Raw genomic sequence first — 21,134 nt, 5'->3', positions numbered from 1 at the left:
ATTTTAAGATTTAACTATCTAATTGTTCCCTAGAATAAGTGGTTAAAGCTTATTTTAAGTTTCAATGTTCTGATTTGTTGCCTGGAATAAGTGTAAAATACTTATTTTTAGCTTTATTTAAATCTGGATATTGTTCTTATTTCAAGAAATCTTAATAAGAAAAAAACACTTACCCCACTGGCAGATAATTTCACTTGTTTTAAGCAAAACTTCACCAAAAATAAGTGTATTTATCTAGTATTAAGGAGGTGGGTTTTTGCAGTGTAAGTGATAGTTTGTTGTAGGACGTGCGTCTGATGTTCCAGAGATAAGTGAGAGTAAGAAGATCTACAGGAAGCACCTGGCGTGGAGACGGAGAAAATGTTCTTTTCAAATGTGTCAAAAGTTGTCAACAGAACATTTGTGGTTTTGAAACTTATGCATGTGTTGTATCTGCTTGACGCATGAGGGGGCGTTAACCCTGATGAATCAAAAGCAACCGGAAGTGTCTAATTGGGCGGAGATCTACAGCTGATGTTTTGCAGTGTACATCTTCCCACGCGTGTGTTCAATAAACTCATCTGTTTGATTGCATCCTTCTGGGCCTCTGGTATTTTGTTTCGGTTCTCAACATCGCGAATCGGCACAATAATAAAGGATTCAGAAAGCATATTCATGCAGGCACATATGACAGAGAATGTGCATCTTCTTTTTTTTTCTCATATTTCAATTTATTTTTAATTGTGTTGTGGTTTGCAGTGCTTTGTGTTGTTTCACTTTAAATTTGTTTAAAAAGAAAAAGCTGAACATTTAAATAGTTAAAATTTCAATTGTAAATAGTTGGTTTTTGTATTATATGATTTATTTATTACATTTTATGTGGAGTGAATAAATAAAAGTATATTTACGGTGGCCCCTAGAGACAAAGAACTACAAACTCCAAAACACATAAAAACTCCAAAACACGTAAAAACTCCATAGCACGTACAAACTCCAAAGCACATACAAACTCCAAAACACGTAAAAACTCCAAAACACGTAAAAACTCCGAAGCACGTAAAAACTCAGAAGGATGTACAAACTCCAAAACACGTAAAAACTCCAAAACACGTAAAAACTCCAAAACACGTAAAAACTCCAAGACATGTACAAAACACAACAGAAGTGCTCCAGGATGCTAGGGTGCAGTGTTGAGGTTTTGTTACCTAGTGGCTACACAAGCCAGCAAGTACCAACGACCGGATTTGGTGTGTGGTAGTAACAGGTAAATGAACATTTTTTTAAATTATTTGAATAAATATGAGTGCTTGTGTATAAATACACAAACAATACACATATGCTTTCAATTGTGTAATTTAAGTGATCTAGGTAGCTCTGTTTTGGAAGTTCAGTTAACGCTAGAAATGTGTTTTGGAGATTGTACATGCTTTGTCTCTAGGGGAGACCATATATAATTATATATAAATATTATATCAATAAAATTACTTTTTTACATCAGTAATTCCGTGTGTGCATAATTCTATATTGTTGTAAATAATAATAAATTAATTAAAGCAACAAAACAACCCAAAGAGCCGGTTGGGAGCCGAAAGAGCCGGCTCTTTTTAGCGAGCCGAGCCGAAAGAGCCAGAAATCCCATAACTAATGTCCTGGTAATGTTACCCTCTGTCACACTGGCAGAAGAAATGTTTCAACAGGCCACTCCTATCCAATGTTCCCTCTAAACTGCGCGTGTGGACAATTGCGCACTGCTGGCAAGGTCTCTGCGCACAGAAAATTTGTGTTGCGCACAAAAAAAAATCTAACCTGAATTGAAATTAAAATTAAAACTTTACTAATTCTGTTTTGCAGTGTTAGTTAGTAAGTGACTGGCTGCTCCCGAATGGGATTAGAACGATGCCACCTTAACCCATAGTCCAGCCAATCACGCGATTCACATTCGTATATATGCAGCTAATCAACCTTGTTGACAGGAGGCTATGACAGTATCCTCATGTGCCGACACCGGTGTTTCAGCTAGCAAAGCGGCGTGGCTGATGTGGACTGAAGCCACGTTAATGACAACGTGTACAACCATTGGAGATGTGAGCAGGACAGACGGAACAATTGACGGAAAAAGTGTGGACTTTATACCAGTTTTTAAATTGTGTTGATAGGCCACGTAAAACCACGGTTATGATAAAAAAATATGCAATGTTTGGTTTTCTTCCTGAATACTATCGTTGTTTATATTTACTGCACGAAGAAACAGTAAAAACTGCGTTTTATAAGTTTTTGCTCCACCTGTGAGCAAAAAACAAAACACAAAAACCCCCACCCTTTCCTATTGGTCGAAAAATGTACCATGTCGACCAATCAAAAAATGATATGGCAACATGGCATTTATTTGTGTAGGGAGGGTGAAGTTTTAGGAGTGACGGCGGTGTTTTGAGATGTGAGAGATTTGAGACATTTAGCGCATCTTGTGTAGTTAGTGTGTGGTGTAGTCAGTAGTTTTGTTGTGTGCATAGCTGGACTGGCCATCGGGCATACCGGGCATTTGCCCGGTAGGCCGCTGGCGATATTTTGTTTTTATGGGCCGATCGATTTTTTTTTTTTTTTTTTTTTTGGGAAGGGTATAAATAATGAAAGGTGTTGGATTGGCCAATTGGTCACGATCGACTCTGGGCTGGACCAATTACAGCCGAGGAGGTCGGATGCACCCGCCCCCTTGTTTAGCAATCTTATAGACGAACTAAAGAAAATGGAGAACAAAAAAAGGAAAGGAGGTGCAGAACAAATTAGGGCCAAAAAGAAACAAGCCCTTCAGGCAGACGCTGCCAAATGTGTAAAAAATAACTGAATTGTTTGGTGGTAGCTATGGCATAGCTTCCACAGATTTAGCAACATCAGCAAGTGGTGGAGGCCTTTCACTTGTGTCCTGTTTTTCAGGGTCCCATATAAATTCTTCAGAAGTAAGTACTGCATATGATGCCAGTATTTTCCCATATTTTCTAGATACTGTATTAGTACTGTGTGTAAAATGCCATCAAAAACTCAATTAAGTGTTATTCTTATTCTTCTTTCTCACCTTTCTTTCTCTGTCTCTTTTCACATTTAAAGGTTGCTGTGTTAAAAAATATATTGTGCTACCATGCTGTTTTGTATTGTTTTGGTAAATAAATAGTTTATGAAAATATCCCTAAATCTGTCATTTATTAATTTTAATATTAATTAATGATCATGTCTCACCTCTAGTGTTCTTGGTCTTAACCCTTTAAAGCCGGTCGTAGCGGACACGCTCCATTTTGCATAACTATTTTTAAATTCCGGTAGCACTGCAACCACGTAAGCTAGCGCAATCATTTTTTTTGCATATGAAACTGGAGGAGTTGTACTTACATCTTATGCCATCAGCTTGTCCTAGGTCACAGTTTCCTTCCACATATAGCTTTGCAAAAACTGCATAAAAAGCGCTTGCAGCAACAAAAACATAATATTCCAGAAACACGCTTTGCCGATCCGATCAGCTGTTCATAACACTTCCTACGTCCATCAGCGTGAACTATCGCATGTCCGCCATGACCTGCCCGAAACCGGAAGTGACGTCATTTTGCGGAAATGTAGTTTTTTACCATCAGGGCCTCATGAGCCTTTACTGGTGTTTTTAAAAGTTATGTTTGATTTTATGACTTTCTGTGTCGTTTCTGGGATGCTTAGGACTCATATTGCACTGCTGGAAATAGTTTATTTTGATGCATATGCTGCTTTTTTGCAAATTTGCACTATAATATCTATTTTCGTTTTTCCTGCAGTATATGAAAATTGGTGTATTTCAAAAATAAAACTATGAAGACACTCAAAATAAATTTCCTGTGGTGGGAAACTAGTTTGTGCAACTTTTTTGTATTTACAGTTTTGAGGGATAAGCCTCTTAAATTTCTCTAACTAGAAATATATGTTAAAAAAACAAAAACGATTTTCAATTTTTTTGTAGTTTATTGCATTTTTTTGCAATTTATGTAATCACTATGCACTTAATGCAGACATATTATTAAAATTTGGGCTATAATGGTTGTATTGATGTATATCAACTTGAAATGCTCCCAAAATGGCACTACATCATGTAAAAATATAATATAAGCTCTGGCGGGCTTAGTTCTATGGTAGGTCTTAAAGGGTTAATTTCAGGTTTCTACCATGTGTTGTAGATAGTTCAGGAGGTTAACTCTACCAAGCAGTCTTTTTGTTTCCGCTATGTACTGTTTAAAATCCAGAATAGGGAGAATGGTGTAGGTTTAAGTTTATTAGATTGATACATATATACCAACAAGGCAGTGTACATCAAAGCAGTTATTTTCATGCAAAGGCTTTATGGTTTTTCCTATAGCGATTGACAGACCACATGACTTTTGCGCATTGCATGCCGGGAACTCGTGGCAAAACAATCCAATGCTTGCGTCAAATGCAAGCATTTGCAGCACCGCAAAACGTTCATTCTCCGGTTCCAATACCTTCTTGGTTTTTCTTTCCCCCCCAAAAAAGGAATGTACAAAACGAAGGAGAACAATGCCGGTAAGTACAAAGACAGACTCGACGAAAAGGCAAAAAAAAGATACAAGGAAAAAAATCAAACAAGTGAAAGGGTTAGACCCTTACGAGCACACAGAGGGACAAAATACATTAGCGTGCTGCCCAACTTTCACCACGCTCATATTTATAATTATACGGTTCTTGGAGTGAGTGCATACACTCATGAAGTTTAGTAACTTCAGGTCACTGCAACAAGCCCAGGTACAGTTTACCGACGGATGGGTACAGGACCTTGAAATGCACCGTGTAGAACGAAAGACCATCGTACGTATCATAAGTTTACCAGTCTCACAAATCGTCTTCATAAATAGACATTCGTTAACCGGTTATTAATAGGACCTTTGAGCTCAACGGTAATTAATTAGTAGTGGAAATAATTTCTGGTTCATCACAGAAATGTAGCAGTGACAATAATATTGTATGCTGTAATTGTACTGGGCAATTAGTGATACAAAACAACTGTTTTATCCTATGAATAAAAGTATATGTTTTTGTCAATGTACCATGGTAATAACAGAAGCGAAACGCAATATTGTGTCAGGACAATTCACTATTTATGCACAATAAACAAAGGAGCATAGCGCAACAATTTCTGTTCAGCGCCAGACTTGCTTGTAACCTATATCACCAATTATGTTAAGAAAAATGACGTATTAACTACTACAAAACACTTACCTTTGTGGGAGCAGACTAACATGTGAGCTGGAGTGTTCTGGGACGTTATATTTGGTATATCCAGGCCATCCGTCGGCTCTTTGTTACTTCGGAAACATGGCTTAAACAATTTCTCTTCCACGATGTAATCCGATAACAACCGATCTCTTTTCCCGTGGCTGTCATGCAACAGGTGTTGTGCCAAAAAGTGATTGCCTGCCAAAAACTGATTTCCAATGTTTGCGTGTATTTTTTATGTGTAATATCTTTACGTATGTTGGTAAATAGACTTCGGTGAACAGTGTTTACGAAGGGGCTATATATGGAATTAAAAAATTATCTGTTTTTTCAAGTATCTTTACAACTCTGTGTTATTGTACTTACATTATAACCAATCCGGTCCTTTATCCCGACTTTAAATATTTTTACAGAACTATTGTAATATTTGAGCCATTTCTGCTGTCCAACTACTTCTTACAAAATACATTTTTAATGTTAATTCGATTTTTTTAACGGCATAAATAAAGGTTATATAAAAGTCATTATAGCAATTTAAATACGAGCAATCAGTTTTTGGCAAATACCGGAAATCAGTTTTTGGCAGACAATCACTTTTTGGCACAACACCGGCTATTGCAGTTAATAATACAACAGCTTCTTGCCATTTTTTGTGTTTCTTTTTATCGCTGTGTAACTGAGTTCAATTGAAAGCTTGCATGCGCTAGTACCGCTTGCCACAAGTTCCCAGAATCCTTTGCGGTTTTACCCCTGAATGACGTCACATTTTTGGTGGGCCGGTCTCTAGTCAAAATGCCCGATTTTTTGTCCCAGTCCAGCACTGGTTGTGTGTGTCAGAACAATGAGGCAACTGTTGAATGTTACAGGTGTTACAGGAGAGATACATCTCCTGTTGTCAGGCCAGGAGGTATCAGGCTGTTGTTCTCCTTCATCTCATAGTGGACAGAAATTATTTTTTGGAGTGGCACAAATAATTTGTGTGGCATCAGATTTGATGCAGAACACCTGATTGTTCTGTAAATAGTTTGAAATGTTTGTTTAAAAAAACGCCTTGGGTGCATTTTTAGGTAAACAGCTGCAAAAAACTTTGTTTGCAAAACTATAAAGTAACTTTATAATTAATTGCCCAACATTGGTCATTATATACTGTATTTTGCAGACAGAGTTACAGGACTCTCTCCCAGACCACAGACTCATAATACAAGTCAGAGCTTTATTTTGTGTTTTCAAAATTGGAGTTCAATTTATTTTTACTTTCAATAGTGTTAACATACTACACAGGTCATAAACAGGATTTTTTTTTAAATTTTCATTGTAAGTGGGCTAAAGCAGTTAATTAAAAGTAATCTAACATAAATGTAAATGCTAATTTGATTATTTTACTAAACCATGTAACTTGGATGGATTTGATGCTGGCGTGACCACAGAGCACACATCTGCTGTTGCTCACAGTGGTCTAAGCGATCGCTCAGGGAGTTTGTGTGTTCGCTCAGACACATGAAAAATTAGAGGGAACATTGCTCCTATCCCTGCAATACATTAGCTTGTTTAACCCACTGAGGTTGACGGACGCACCGGCACATCAAAATCACATGACCAATTTAAGACGACACAGCAACAAGATGCAGCGAACCAGAGTCTCCATTTCAACTTGGGTCGAAAGTAGGGATGGGTATCGAAACCAGGTTCTTGTTGAAACCCGGTTCCCACTGTTTCAATTCCTTGGAATTGTTTGCCATTTTTGCAAACGATTCCCTTATCGATTCCAGTCGCGCCGAATGACGTCACCACATTGCGGAGCTTCATTTACCTGGCAGGAAGCATGGCGCCTAAGCGGCTCAAACGCTCAAAAGTTTGGTTATACTTTACGAGAATGGATGACAACAGGGCAACTTGCAATACTTGCAAAGTAGATATTTCATTTAAGGGAGGAAACACTACAAATATGCAAAAGCATTTGCTCACGAAACACGCGATGACCTTAAATGAATGTCGTGTTTTTAATTCCATTCTGGACTCGTGAATCTCAACCAAGCAGCAGCGGTAACGTTTGCATGTCTTCTCCTGTTAATGCGGCAGGTAAATAATCAACAACAGTGCATATTACGTTAGCGCGATCTGCCTTATTACAAAACCTGCAATTACTGTGCGTTTAGGTGACCATGATGAGACAGAGTCTGGCTCAGATGCTGGCAGTTCTCGCTGCAGTCTACCGTAGCGTCTCCTTTCAGGCCAGGATAGACGAATTTCAAAGGCTTGCACCCATTTGCCACAGCAGATGATTTTCAGTAAGTGAATGTGTTTAATTGTAGGCAGGGACATTACTGGATATTCTTGTGTAATTGCTACAGAATAATTTATGTTATACTTTGTTATTGCTACAGAAGAATATTTATTTTATTATTTTACATTTAAAATGTTTTTTCCTGGGGACCCTGTGACCCCCCATTGAAGAGCCGTAGGCTGGATCTCTTAAGATCTCACTGTTGGGTTTGTAAGGCTATGTTACTCCTAAATTTCTATCTTGTTCAAAGAGAAGATATAAAACAAAGTTCTAAGCTAATCGACCTTAGTGTTCTCCTTTGTTAAAAAGAATCGATAAGAGCATTGATAAAGATTCGAATCATTAAACAGAATCGAAAATGGAATTGGAATCATGAAAATCTTAAATACACGCAATGTTTTTTTCTGAACAAAACAGTGGTGTTTACAGCAGGAAGAAACTGTAAAAACTGCGTTTTCTAAGGACAGCGCTAACAAGCACTCTCCACTTGCGAGTGAAAAAAGAAAAAGAAAAAACGGCAACATGTGGCACTTGGTTGTTTAGGAAGAGGGGCAGTTTTAGGAGTGACACCTACGAGAGAAAGTGGGTGAGCGAAAGAACGAGTTTTCATATGTGAGACATTAGTGACGTTTAGCATGTTTGGAGGCTATAGTTAGTGTGTACTGTAGTCATTGTTTTGTATTGTGTGCCAGTTATACTGCTGAATGTCACAGTTGCTCCAAAAAAGCCATCAAGCAGATTGCAGTGTAAACTTGTGCATAATTTTTAGAAATGTACATGATTCTTTAAACATGTTTGTGGGTTTTACAGTAAAAAATATAAATTTTTTCTACTCGGATTTTGAATTTTTTGTCTGAATTTAGATCAATTGTGCTAATATAGTATGCCAAAATGAAAAAAATAACTCAAATTTCAGATATTTGAGGTTGTGCTGAAAACAACGATACCAAACAAGGCAAGATAAACAGTTTTTAAAAGGTGAACTGTTAATTTCGAGTGAAAAAATATACAGACAATCTTAACTCACGTTATATTACATTATTACTAATTTGCTTATGACATCATTTCAGTTAACTGGAGCCTTACATTGACCTTTCATGTTATTCGATAAACAGCCCACATACCAGTAAAATAATGTTACCTCCATAAAAGTACACATATATAAAGGGTCAACACTCTATCTCACTGGTGCTTTAGCTTTTAATTGTTATTTATCTTCAAGTGCAGAACTCCAGACAGAGTTCTGCACTTGAAGATAAATAACAATAGCAGAGTTTCCAAAGCGAGAGACAAAAATTTCTCCAAAACCTCGAGCCATGCTCTGCAACAAACTTAACAATTCTGCACGCAAAAAAATGCAGTTACAAGCAAATATCTGAACTATAAACAGATAAATCTCTGTGGAATTTTTAAGGTAAACTTTGAAAAATGCTAGTTGAAAAATACAGGTGGTTCAAAATTTACTGCATTTCAGAATGAAATGGTATGTGTTAACCACCATTTTGTCAGGAAGTGATGGTACGTTTGCCACAAAGAACCTTGGTATTGGAAGCCTATGTGGGTCACATGCTTGCCTAGTGCATACGCCACCTCTAAAGCCATGCCTCTGTTTTCTGTCTCTGCACCACCTCCGTCACTTTCATGCTGGAACACTAGTCTACGGAGATCTAGGTCGTCTCACGATCACTGTCATGAAGTCATGATAATCGAAAACATAGCTAATAAGCGCCAAAGAGATGTTTACTACTTTCTGCCATCTTATGTCATAATCACAAACTAGTAAACAATTTTAAAAAATACTAAAAAGAACTGCTTCACTGAGTGCAGAGGCCCTGCATATACAACCACCACCATCAGTCTGGTCCACTCCACACAATCTTATGACAGTAATGCAACACTTCCCCTTTTATCAACCGCCAGTAAACAGCAAGAAAAAAAAGTAGTAAAAATAAAAATAAACTTTGAAAACTCTGTCTTTAAAAACATATTAAAACACAATGAAGCTAAGAGTCTAACAAATCTATAACATTATTATTTTTAATCAGTTAAACAAGCAGACTGACCATCACATGTTTATAGGATGACCCTCCATGATAAACATTTACGTTTATGAACATCTTTAACCAGCATGATTTATAACACACAGTACGTAAGCAGTTTTTAATCAATCTGTCTTTCTTTGTGATTAATAAATGCTGATAATTTGATTTTATATGTTTATGCTTTTTTTCTTGGTGTTGGATGTTCTCCAAATCATTCAAAACTACAAAATTAGGACAATTTCAACCATCCATATTTACTGTGTTCATATAGCTCCTTGCGTATTTCTTCAACAGACTGTTTGTTTTTGTCACAGTCCAGTAATCCCTGCTGAGTGTCATGGAAGAGAACATCAACCTGCAGTTTGACATTTGGACCCAGTTCAGCCCTGTTTCTTTTTCCAGTTGAGTACTTGACATCTCGGGTGTGATGCATCACCACCAGAATGACGGGCTTATTACTCGATGACACTAAAGGACAAAAAAGATTTAAAAAGTAAGGTTTGTGGTTTTATTTCTTAGAACTTGGAGTTGAAAACATAATTCCACTTAACACAGACATGTATTACATGTTGAGTTCATTTTACAGCCTAATTTTATGATCAGAACTTCATTAAGCAGCAATAACAATATCCTAAAAAGGAGGCGGGCTTCCAGACTGACGAAGACATGCACCCTCAAAGACTAAGGAACAAAAAGAAGAACATCTGTAGCAGCAGAAGTCAATTTGGCAGACAGAAGTAAATCTTTCACTGTCCACTATGAACATGGTTCCCACAAGAAACTATGCCATCATACTGTTTAACTCCTCGCTGGAGGTTAGAGGGAGAGGAAACAAAGGGACAAAAGACGGTCGGAACAACTAAGCTGTAGTGTCCTTTTCACTGTGCAATATATTTTTTTCTTTATTTCTTTTTTTATATTCAGTAGTGCAATAGACTCACAAGAGTTAAAATTTGCAATTCTGTGATATTTCTATTCCTATTTATCCATTTTACATACTCTGTATTTATATATGTCCCTGTATTTATATGTGTATATGTATATATGCTATATTTCTGCACACATTCTGCAACTTCTGTCGGTGCTGTGCTACTGGAAACTTAATTTCCCAGAGAAACCCAGCCAAGGGATTAATAGTTTAGATGATTAGTTTCATCTAATCTAATCTAATCTAACCTAATCTAAAATCACATTATTACCTTCCTCTCTTGTCAGTGCTGCTGCCACATCTGACACAATACGAGACGTGATTGGACAGAAGACCATGATGATGTCACATTCCTCCAAGCTAGTTTTCTGAACGTCCATTGATGTGTGGTTCACTTCCAGTATGGATGCATCAACGCCAAAGGTCCGACCAGTACAAACAGTGTAGACCCGGACTGTGGGTCGAAACCATGAACGTGATGAGGATGATTTCTGATTTTTTCCTAAAAAAATAAATAGAAGTTGATGATTTCTGATAATTCATCAATGTTTAACCTGACCTCTGACCCTGGACATTGCAGGGACTTTGAGGCTTTTAAAATAAAATATTCTGCATCAGATACTTTGCTCTTTTTTCAACATTTGTATTTGTATATTTTCTTTGTCAATGTTTAAGAGCACCTTCTCTATGTGTTTCCGGCTTCCTCCTTCTCTGTCCAATACCCCTATATTAATCTAATTCCTGTGTCTCCATTTGCTGGTTTAATTGTTGTTTTTCACCGCAATTGAGTAATATTTCCTCTGCTTTGAGTTTCATTTTAATTTCCCACTTGTGTCCTTGATTATTATCATTTGCATCATCATTCCTTCTGTTTGGCCAAGATTTATCAGGTTTGAGAATGGGGGGCCATGCAAACTCCACACACAAAGGCCCCAGCCAGATGGTGGAGTGGAACCTTTTTGCTATGAGACAGCAGTGCTAACTATGACGCTGTGTCTACTTTACCTTGTTACCCTCACATGTGCAAATAATAGTGCCGTCTTCCCCTTCCATCTTTGGCTCAGAGTTTGTTAACTTGCCCTTTTTATTTTATTGTTATTTTTAAACCCTTAAAGTCCCTCACGTGGGAAACTTTGTACTCTTATGCATTTAACTCATTCAGTCAGTGAAGCAGGGGGCAGCTACTAAGCCAGTGGCTGGGGAGCAGTGTGTAGATATGGTACCTTGCTCAAGGGTACCCCAGGGCAGCCGTTCAGTGGTTTTGACCCCAACCTTCCAGTCATAGGGCGAACACTCTACCTACTAGCTACTACTAACTGAAGGCTTAGGGTTAGGCTGTTCATTGGCTATCAGAGAGGTTTATTAGATACTTTTGCAAATAAGCCAAATTAGATAACTTTCTTTTCATTAAATCGTGACTGCATCTCGTATTTTTATTTAAATTTTTTAACATAAGATCAATTTTTATGCTACAAATGATGACGCCTCTGATCTGTTGAAGTTTTTCTCACAGAAGCAGTTTAACAGGAAATCTTCTCACAATGTAAGTGAAACACGGTGCTATCATGTGCATGTGCTCAACATTTCAAAAGTAAAACTTTAATAGTAATTTGATAGTTTAATAGTAACAATAATACTTTCTTTATATTTGTACTAACATGTTAATGTTAGCTTCAAACTCACCTTTGTATGCTTGTTGTAGTTGTTCCACAAAATTACTGCACAGCTTTGTTACTTCATTCCGGTTAACTGACTTCTTCTTCAACGAATCTTCAGCATCTACAAAGAAAACACGCACAGTCACAAAATTTCACATAATAAATGACATACACATAATAAAAGTATTTGTAAAAAAATAAAAATACAAAAATAAGCATAAATAGAACAAAAAATGTTTGTTTTTGAACTCCTCGAATAAGTGTAGCTGTACATACACTGAAAACAATCTCGTGTTACCATAGGCCTTAAGTTTTTGAGGACTTCAATCACTTCTTCTGGCATCTGCATTTAAAAAAAACATGAAAATGTGAACATGAATTCAGAAACAAACAGAAGCAACTTGTAACAGTGCTGATAGTTTAGTGGAGTGTTTTCATTCCATCATTTTATGGGTAAAGTTTGATTGTGTTTGAGAGTCATGATGCTAAACTTTGCTGCTCCTTCTTACTCAGGAGTCCGAACTGTAGGTCAGTTTTAGTTTCAAACATTTCTGATAACAAAACTTTGGATGTAAAAGTTGTTACATTAAGATCAAAGTTTGTGATAAAGGATTTGAATGTTATTTAGGGCAGCTGGACATAAACTAATTTGTTCGAAGATATAAGGAAACTGTTATATAGATAATACCAGTAAACTTTCAATATAAAATTTGTATTTACATGTACTGAAATCCCTTCAATTTTCAATATTTTCAAAAGTACATTTTTTTCAATTTTTTTTTCCTTTTTTCTCCTTCTGTAGGACCTGCTGTGTGCACTTTATTGAATATGGTTTAAAATGTTTCTGACTTTGCTAATGAAAATATGGTAATGGTTTTTAACAATGACTTGATGCATGCTCAGTCATCCAGGTAAGAAAATCCCAAAAGGTTGATTCTGCTCATTTGGACATAGCATTGTCAGTGGGAGAAAGGTTTTATCACTCATCCAAGTGACTTCTTCAGTCTCAGCTGACTGCAGGTTTTAACAACATTATTGGACATAACCTGCTGAGCTCTGATAGGTAACTCAAGCTGGCCTGCACTGGTCTGGCTTACTTTATGTGTTACAAAATTAAAACTAACCTAACATCAGAAGGGATTGTATAAGGCAAACTAAAAGGACATTAATTAAACCTTTAAGACCTACAGCAGAACCAAGTCCGCCAGAGCTTATCTATATATATTTACATACTGTAATGCCATTTTTGGGAGCATTTCAAGTTGCTATACATCAATACAACCGTTATAGCCCAAATTTTGATAATATGTATGCATTAAGTCCATGGTAACTACATGAATTGCAAAAATGTGCAATAAGCTACAAAAAACTTGAATATCATTTTTGATTTTTACATATATTTCTAGTTAGAGAAATTTAAAAGATTTATCCCTCAAAACTGTAAATACAAAGAAGTTGCCCAAAATAGTTTTCAACCACAGGAAATTTATTTTGAGTGTCTTCATAGTTTAATTTTTAAAATATACCAATGTTTATATACTGCAGGAAAAACAAAAATATGTATTATAATGCAAATTTGCAAAAAAAACCAGCATGTGCATCAAAATAAGCTATTTCCAACAGTGTAATTTGAGTTCTAAGCATCCCAGAAACTATAAAGAAAAGCATAAATTCAAACATGACTTTTAAAACACCAGTATAGGCTTCTAAGGTCTTGAAGTTAAAAATCAAACCAAAAACTCAATTTTCTGCTAAAATGACATCACTTCCGGTTTCAGGCAGGTAATGGTGGACATGCAATAGTTCGTGTTGACATCTTTTCCAACATAAGAACTGCTATGAACAGCTGATCGGATCGTCAAAGCTTTTTTTTCTCTGGAATATTGTGTTTTTGTTACTTCAATTCCTTTTATGCAATTTTTGCAAAGCTATATATGTGGAAGGAAACCGTTACTTAGAACAAGCTGATGGTAAGTACAGCTCCTCTGGTTTCATATGCAGAAAAAAAATGTTCTGCTGGCTCATGTGGTTGCAGTTCTACAGGGATTAAAATATACTTACGAAAAATGGAGTGTGCCCACTCTGACCGGTCTTAAAGGGTTAAAGCATCATTAAATAGTTTTCCTGCTGGTGACATATTGCATACACACTACCATCAACTTTGAAATGCACTCATATAGTACTTAAGGTTATTATTTTTCTCTGATTGAAAATTTTTTGTTTTCTGTTGTGAATAAGATAGGGGTTAAAGAGATTTACAAATGTTTTTACTTTCCCCAGATTCAAGGAATTGGGATTTTACGTCCTACACAGAACTATTAATCATTATTTATGTTATTAAGCAGACAAATATGTTAAAAAGAAAAACAGATGTATATGTATTCAAAACTTAGCACAGTTTTCACGGTAAAACTTGACACTGCGTATTTTAATTTTTAATTCACACAGCATACCATTTAAACACAAGGTCAACTTTGGTGACATGCAGCTCACCAGACTTTAACCATGTGAGTGATACCCTGTTAGGGCTGGATCAGGTGACCCTGAATCCTCCTTTGGTTATGCTGCAATAGGAGTAAGCTGCTGACAGATTCCCATGATGCATTGAGTATTTCTTCTTTACTCATAATGTGTTTATACAAGTCTCTTCATTTAATTATTATTTGTTATTAATCTCTGGCTCTTTCCCACAGCATTTCTTTGTCCTGTCTTCCTCCTTTCACCCCCAAACCCCCCATCCCTCAGATGGCTCCTTGATGGCTTCTGTTGCTGATCCTGGTTCTCTATGACTGATTGTGTTCCACTGTGTGTTTCTGTCAAGGCATGCCTTTACTGTGCTGGCAGCGTATTTTTGGATCATTGTCATGCTAAAACATGAAGATGCTGCCAATCAGATGATTCAAGATGTTATTGCATGACGGCTCAAACTCTGATGATAATTTTCTTTGTGTTAAGTGAACGGTAGATAGATGAGCTGAATGTCTTTGCTGGATTTTTTTTACCTTTTCTGAAAATGGTTAGGTACAAGTACTGGACATAAGATGAGAAACAAAGCAGCCAATGTCCAAGGAAGTTTAGCACAATGCTGCACACTGTAACTCAGCACACTAGATTGATGATATCGATGTTAAATCTCTCTTCACTTGTGTTCCAGTCACTAAAGCGTTGGAGGTAGTTTGTACGAAATTACAGGATGACCCCATCCTCAGTAACAGGACCACTCTCAGCACAGAACAAGTTAGTTTGCTTTTGGAACTGTCTTAATTCTTCTTCTTTCCCATACAAGGGTCAGTACTACAGGGAGAAACATGGGTGTGCCATGCGTTCCCCAGTTTTACCCATTGTGGCCAATTTGTACATGGAAGAAGTGGAAAAGAGGGCTTTGCTATCCTACCCTGGAACACCACCAAGTCGTTGGTTCAGGTATGTGGATGACACCTGGGTGAAAATCAAATCTCAGTACCTATTAGAATTCACTGACCACAGTAACTCGGTGGATCAACTATTCAAATTCACCTAGGAGGGTATGAAAAGTGGCTTTGAAAGGTTAGGCTTATTAGACTGTGAGATTTCCATCAGTAATGAGGGACATTTAAAAGCGGATATGTACCGTAAACCAACTCATACACATAAACCACCACATTAAGTTTTGACTCTCATCATCCGCTGGAGCACAAACTGGGTGTCATCAGGATATCATGTAAACACATAGTGAGTGAAGAATAAACACTCAGTGGATCATGGGAATCCCCCAGCAGCCTAGACCTATTTCAGCATAACTAAGGTAGGACTCAGGGTCACCAGATCCAGCCCTTACTATATGCTTTAATTTTATGCTTATTGTGAAACCAGCTGGAAGCTGGTTTCACAATAAGAATTTTATATAGGGTGTATATTTATGGGTGTATCCCCCAAAAATGGTTTAGATGACCTGTGTTTGGAAAATAAACCAGTAAGAGCAGCATTTCGATTCCTTTTTAATTCCAATTGTGAAAAAGTTGAGAACATTACAAATGGATCACCAAAGCAAGCAGTAATATAGGCCAGCAATCAATAATTATCCATTAGCAAAGCACAACTTGGCAAGATAAACATTTCGTAGTTAGTCACACCTTTTGTAGTTTTAGTTACTAATCAATACTTGACCACATTTCTTATTAGTTTTTGCTGCTTTCTATAGAAAGAATAACTTACCTCTGCCTTGTCAGATTCATTCAGAAGGGCATTCCACACATCCTTGATTTTAATTATAAGCTGTGACAGAGTGATATGAGCAGACTGAGAAGCTTTACAGATGGTGTTCTTCACTTCTTGGAGGCTCTCACTGTAACCTGGATTTGGAGGAGCCATGGGCGGGGTGCCCTCCCACAGGTGCTGACAATATTTCACGTCTATCTGTTTATCAAATTGAGGGACATCAGTGAAGCACTCTGCATCAAAAACCTCCGCTTTGACGAGTTTGGTTATTTGGTCCAGTTTTTTCTGTAGGAGTTTTATTTCATTCATGTTGTTCTCTGCTGGTACATCTGTAACATTTTGGTGAACAAACAGACATTTGGGAGAAAGTTGAACTTTCTTCATCCTCATCAAAGCCTGAACAAGAAGAATGATTTGTATCATCAATAGATCATCTCCAATTATGTTAATCAACATCATGTTTCCCAGACCAACAAGAAATGTTGCCAGTTTATTGCCGTGGTGGGGAGTTGTGCTATCTTCTAATTCAAGAGCCTGCAGTCCTTCAGTGTGAACCACTAGAACATAGTCAGGCCCAAAGTCTTTCTTCATCACCTCTGAGACTTTGAGCAGCTGCATGAAGGCACCCTTTGTGCATCTGCCAGCAGCACCAACTGCAGACTGCAGTCCCAACATGGTGTTCAGCATGGATGGTCTTCCACCCCTCCCTGGGCTTTCTAGTCCAAAAACAGACAACACAAAAACTCTCTTGTCCCCCAGTTTCTGGATGACATTCTCTAAGAGACTGGAAATCCCTTTTAAAGGCAGGTGACCTGCATCTCCATCTTTAAGCTTCACTGGGTGTCCTGATATCATCAGCTCTGCAGTCAAGTCAGGGTATTCACAACAGTCACAGATATGTCCCATTTCTCTGAACATGTGCTCCAACCTGAAGGATTCAGAATGCTGTTTTTTGGATATGTCTTCCATCTCAATTTGGTTCTTGAATGAAAGATCTGATTTGTCATGTTTATTCCCTATAGGTAATACCTCCAAATAATTTTCATCTAGACTATGAAGAACAGAAGAAAAATTCTCTGTGGAGTGGTCATCCAACAAGATCTTAGTCCATTTCAGGAAATACTCTCTTTCTGTGGGTGAATGGGTTTGAATGAACAGCTCCATCAGTTTACTGCAAGAAGCATCACAATGTTTCTGACTTTTTTCCATTGTTTTCTGCTGATTTTCACTTTTCTCCTTTTCAGAGTCTCCTCTGAGATGATTGATCTTTGAGATATCAGTGTTCTCCTTTGTAATCAGCTCCATTATTTCCAAAGCAAAAGATCTGCCTCTCTTACAGGCTGCCCCATGTTCATCTACTGTAATTCCAGAGACTGAATCCATAGATTCAAGTTGGAACAATGGTTGCGAGCTGGGTCCATCTGCAGAAGATAAAACTTCTCTAATAATTTTTTTCAGTTGTTCGGATACATCTGGCTGAGTTCTACCTTTCAGACCCATTTTGTATTTCATCTTTTTTGCTCTTACAATATCACAGCTGTAATCTTCAATGATACAAATAAGAGGCTTATGAGACTCTAAGAGTTCTAAAATAAGTGATCTGCTTTCTTCATCTTTTTGGAAAGATTCAACAAGAAAAATGTTGATTGAGGACTTTTCAATCAATATGCCACACTGTTTTTTAACCTGCAGAGAATCACCATGAAGATTACAAAATGCAATGCAGTCACTGAAGGCATCAGTGGGTTTTCCAGCAGGGCAGTACCAGGCAATCTCTGCCACACCATCCATCAGATGGCGAGACCTTGTGCTTCCTGGGCAGTTTCTGTGGAAGAAAGTGTTGTGACTGTCGTTGATCAAAGCATTAATCAGCTGAGATTTAGACACTGACAGAGAACCCAGGCGGAAAAATGACACCAACGGTGTCTGGGCTTTGCAGACTGGACTACTCTTCATGGTGATGATGCATGCGCCATCTTTGATCTGACTCACCATCCAGGTTTTTGTTATTTGTCTGAAAGTCCATAGAGGACACTCAATCTCCTTTGTGACTGGGTCAGGAACAAGCAAAGGTAAGGCATACTGACACTGAGAGAGCTTTGTAACAATCATCTGTTTAAGGAAGCTGTCTGAACAGTGAAATACTGCCATCTGAACATCCATTGGATGCACACGTGTCTGTTCTTTTTGATGAGTGTCTACAATGGTGCTCAAAAAAGTGTCCCAGTCACTGATGTCAGTCACTGGACTAGACTTTGGGTTTGTCCCGTCAGGACTGTCTGGTCTCACAGAAATATATCTGGCTCTGTAGTCCAACATCATCAGCCTGTGGATAAACATGTAAGCCAGATTTTTCTCAGATGCGACATGGTGCTGTGTCACAGATGGACAAAGGTGAAGAAAATCTTTTGGTGATAGCTTCTGTTGAAGTTTATCCTGAAGGTGAAGTCTAGCAAACAGAGCCTCAGGTTGCCTTTGACATGGTCCCTTATTGGTGATTTCATCTAGAAACTCCACTGACTGCAGGAAAAAAAAACAAATAAATACACAGTGTTTTAACAAGTGATAACATAGAAATAGCCTTTAAGAGCTTGTGGACTTCCCTACCCTCTTTCCACTCATGTCATCATCTGAGGGACCTGCAAGATAAAAGTGAAGCAGAAAGACAGATAATGTGACTGGCGGAACAGGAACAACAACAGGTGAAATTAATAACTCAGTCTATCTTTGGCCATTGTTTACATCCTGCCGCGAGCTGACTCCGCAGCAGCGCTCGGCAAAGTCCACGAAGTTATCAGTGCATTAGAGAAAAGTAGTTTTGACGCTGCCTTTATTGTCGCTGGTGACTTCAATAAGTGCAACTTCCGGACTGTACTCTCCAAATATCACAAACATGTGACCATTCCTACCCACGACAAGAACACCCTGGATGATGTTTATAGCAACATACACGGTTCATATAGGGCTGCACAACGCCCCCACTTTGGACATTCTCACCACATCTTTCTGTTCATGTACCTGGCTTACAGACAGAAATTGAAACAATCAAACCCTCTCACCAGACCTGTTAAACTCTGGACCCCAGAGACTGAGAGCATCCTGCAGGACTGTTTTGCTCAAACAGATTGGGATGTGTTTCAAACTGCAGCCACTAAGGAGAACTGTTCTGTCAAAATAAAGGACTATGCTGAATCTGTGACTGGGTACATCAGCACCTGCATTGGAAACATTGTGCTCACCAGACAAATCAGAAAGTCCCCCGACCAGAAGCCCTGGATCAACAGTCAGGTACGACACATGCTGCTTACTCACTCGCTTGCATTCAGATCAGGCAATGAGACGGAGTACAAAACTGCGACGTACGGACTGAGGAAAGCCATTATAGCGGCTAAGAGGCAGTTCAGAGAGAAGCTGGATGGCTTCTATTCTTCTGCTGACCCCAGGCGTTTGTTGCCAGGCCTGCAGTACATCACAGAATATAGGGCCACCACCAACACCATCAGCTCCGCAGGCAGTCTGCCGGATAATCTCAACCAGTTTTACACCCGCTTTGAGACCCCCCGCACCTCCCAGAACCTCCAGACCTCCAACACCTTCCAGTACCCCCAGATTACCTGACCCGCCAGCGGTCTCAATAGACCAAGTGCACAAGGTCCTGAGGGAGATCAACCCCCCAAGGCAGCAGGACCAGACAACATCCCTGGACAGGCCCTTAGAGCATGCACTAACGAGCTGGCTGATGTTTTCACCTCCATCTTTAACCTTTCCCTTAGTCAGAGCATTGTTCCCACATGCTTGAAAACCACAACTATCATCCCTCCCCACAAGAAAAGCCCAGCAACCTGCCTTAATGACTACAGAACAGTTGCACTCACTCCAGTCATTGCAAAGTGTTTTAAGAGAGTGGTGCTGGCCTACATTAAGAGCAATATTCTAGACACTTTGGACTCCTGCAGTATGCCTACCGGCCCAACAGGTCCGTGTCAGACGCCATCGCTGCTGCACTTCACTATTCACTCTCCCACCTGGAAAATTATGAATCCTACATTAGGGTTCTCTTTGATTATAGCTCTGCCTTCAACACAGTCATCCCTCACAAACTCATCCACAAACTGTCATTCGGCCCGCACCCCACCCTACAGAACTTTTTGACTCGCAGGCCTCAATCTGTCAGGATCGGCAACAGGACCTCAGCCAGCATTACCACAAACACTGGAGTTCCAAAGGCTTGCGCCCTCAGCCCCATCCTCTAAACTTTGTACACTCACAACTGTGTCACCTCCAACAAAGACAACATCATACGGAAGTTCGCGGATGACACTGCAGTGATTGGTCACATCACTGGAGGGGACAAAACAGCTTAAAGGAGAGAGGTGGCCGGTCTGGTGTCATGGTGTGAGGACAACAACCTCACCCTCAACACAAATAAAAAAAAAGGAGATGATAGTGGACATGAGGAAAAAGAAGAGGAGGCCTCACCAGCCACTGTTTATCCGGGAGAGTGAAGTGGAGAGGGTGAGCAGCTTTAGGTACCTGGGCGTTCACATCAGTGAGGACCTCACCTGGACACTGAACACCACACAGCTGGTCAAGAAGGCTCACACTTCTGCCCTCGGGATGAAGGTTTAGAAGTGTGAAATCCAGAACATCCAGGCTCAACAATTCCTTCTTCCCAGCTGCTATCAGACTCCTGACCAGCTGACCTACCTCAAATGCAATATGCATAAGTTCTTTTGCACATTAAGCTCCTTTGTACATCCTTTTACATTGACAACTGCATACCTCCCTTGTCTTCATTTACA

General features: G+C 38.7%; 1 protein-coding gene across 1 annotated transcript in view; it reads right to left on the bottom strand.

Annotated features, from left to right (window-relative positions):
* Positions 1-2,923: 2,923 nt before the first annotated feature.
* Positions 2,924-21,134, bottom strand: part of LOC146498602 (interferon-induced very large GTPase 1-like) — a 37,314-nt gene continuing 19,103 nt past the window's right edge. The window contains exons 3-8 of the mRNA XM_085141531.1: positions 18,940-18,971; positions 16,330-18,852; positions 12,412-12,478; positions 12,161-12,256; positions 10,749-10,979; positions 2,924-10,017 (exon numbers count right to left, since the gene is read on the bottom strand). Of these exons, the coding sequence (XP_084997657.1) occupies positions 9,779-10,017; positions 10,749-10,979; positions 12,161-12,256; positions 12,412-12,478; positions 16,330-18,852; positions 18,940-18,971 (3,188 nt within the window). The 3' untranslated portion in view covers positions 2,924-9,778. The remainder of the gene's footprint in view (positions 10,018-10,748; positions 10,980-12,160; positions 12,257-12,411; positions 12,479-16,329; positions 18,853-18,939; positions 18,972-21,134) is intronic.

This window comes from Neolamprologus multifasciatus, chromosome 18 (genome assembly GCF_963576455.1).
Source record: "Neolamprologus multifasciatus chromosome 18, fNeoMul1.2, whole genome shotgun sequence".
Classification (NCBI taxonomy): Eukaryota; Metazoa; Chordata; class Actinopteri; order Cichliformes; family Cichlidae; genus Neolamprologus; species Neolamprologus multifasciatus.
The sequence above is the reverse complement of the archived record's forward strand: the minus strand, read 5'-3'. Positions and strand labels throughout refer to the sequence as shown.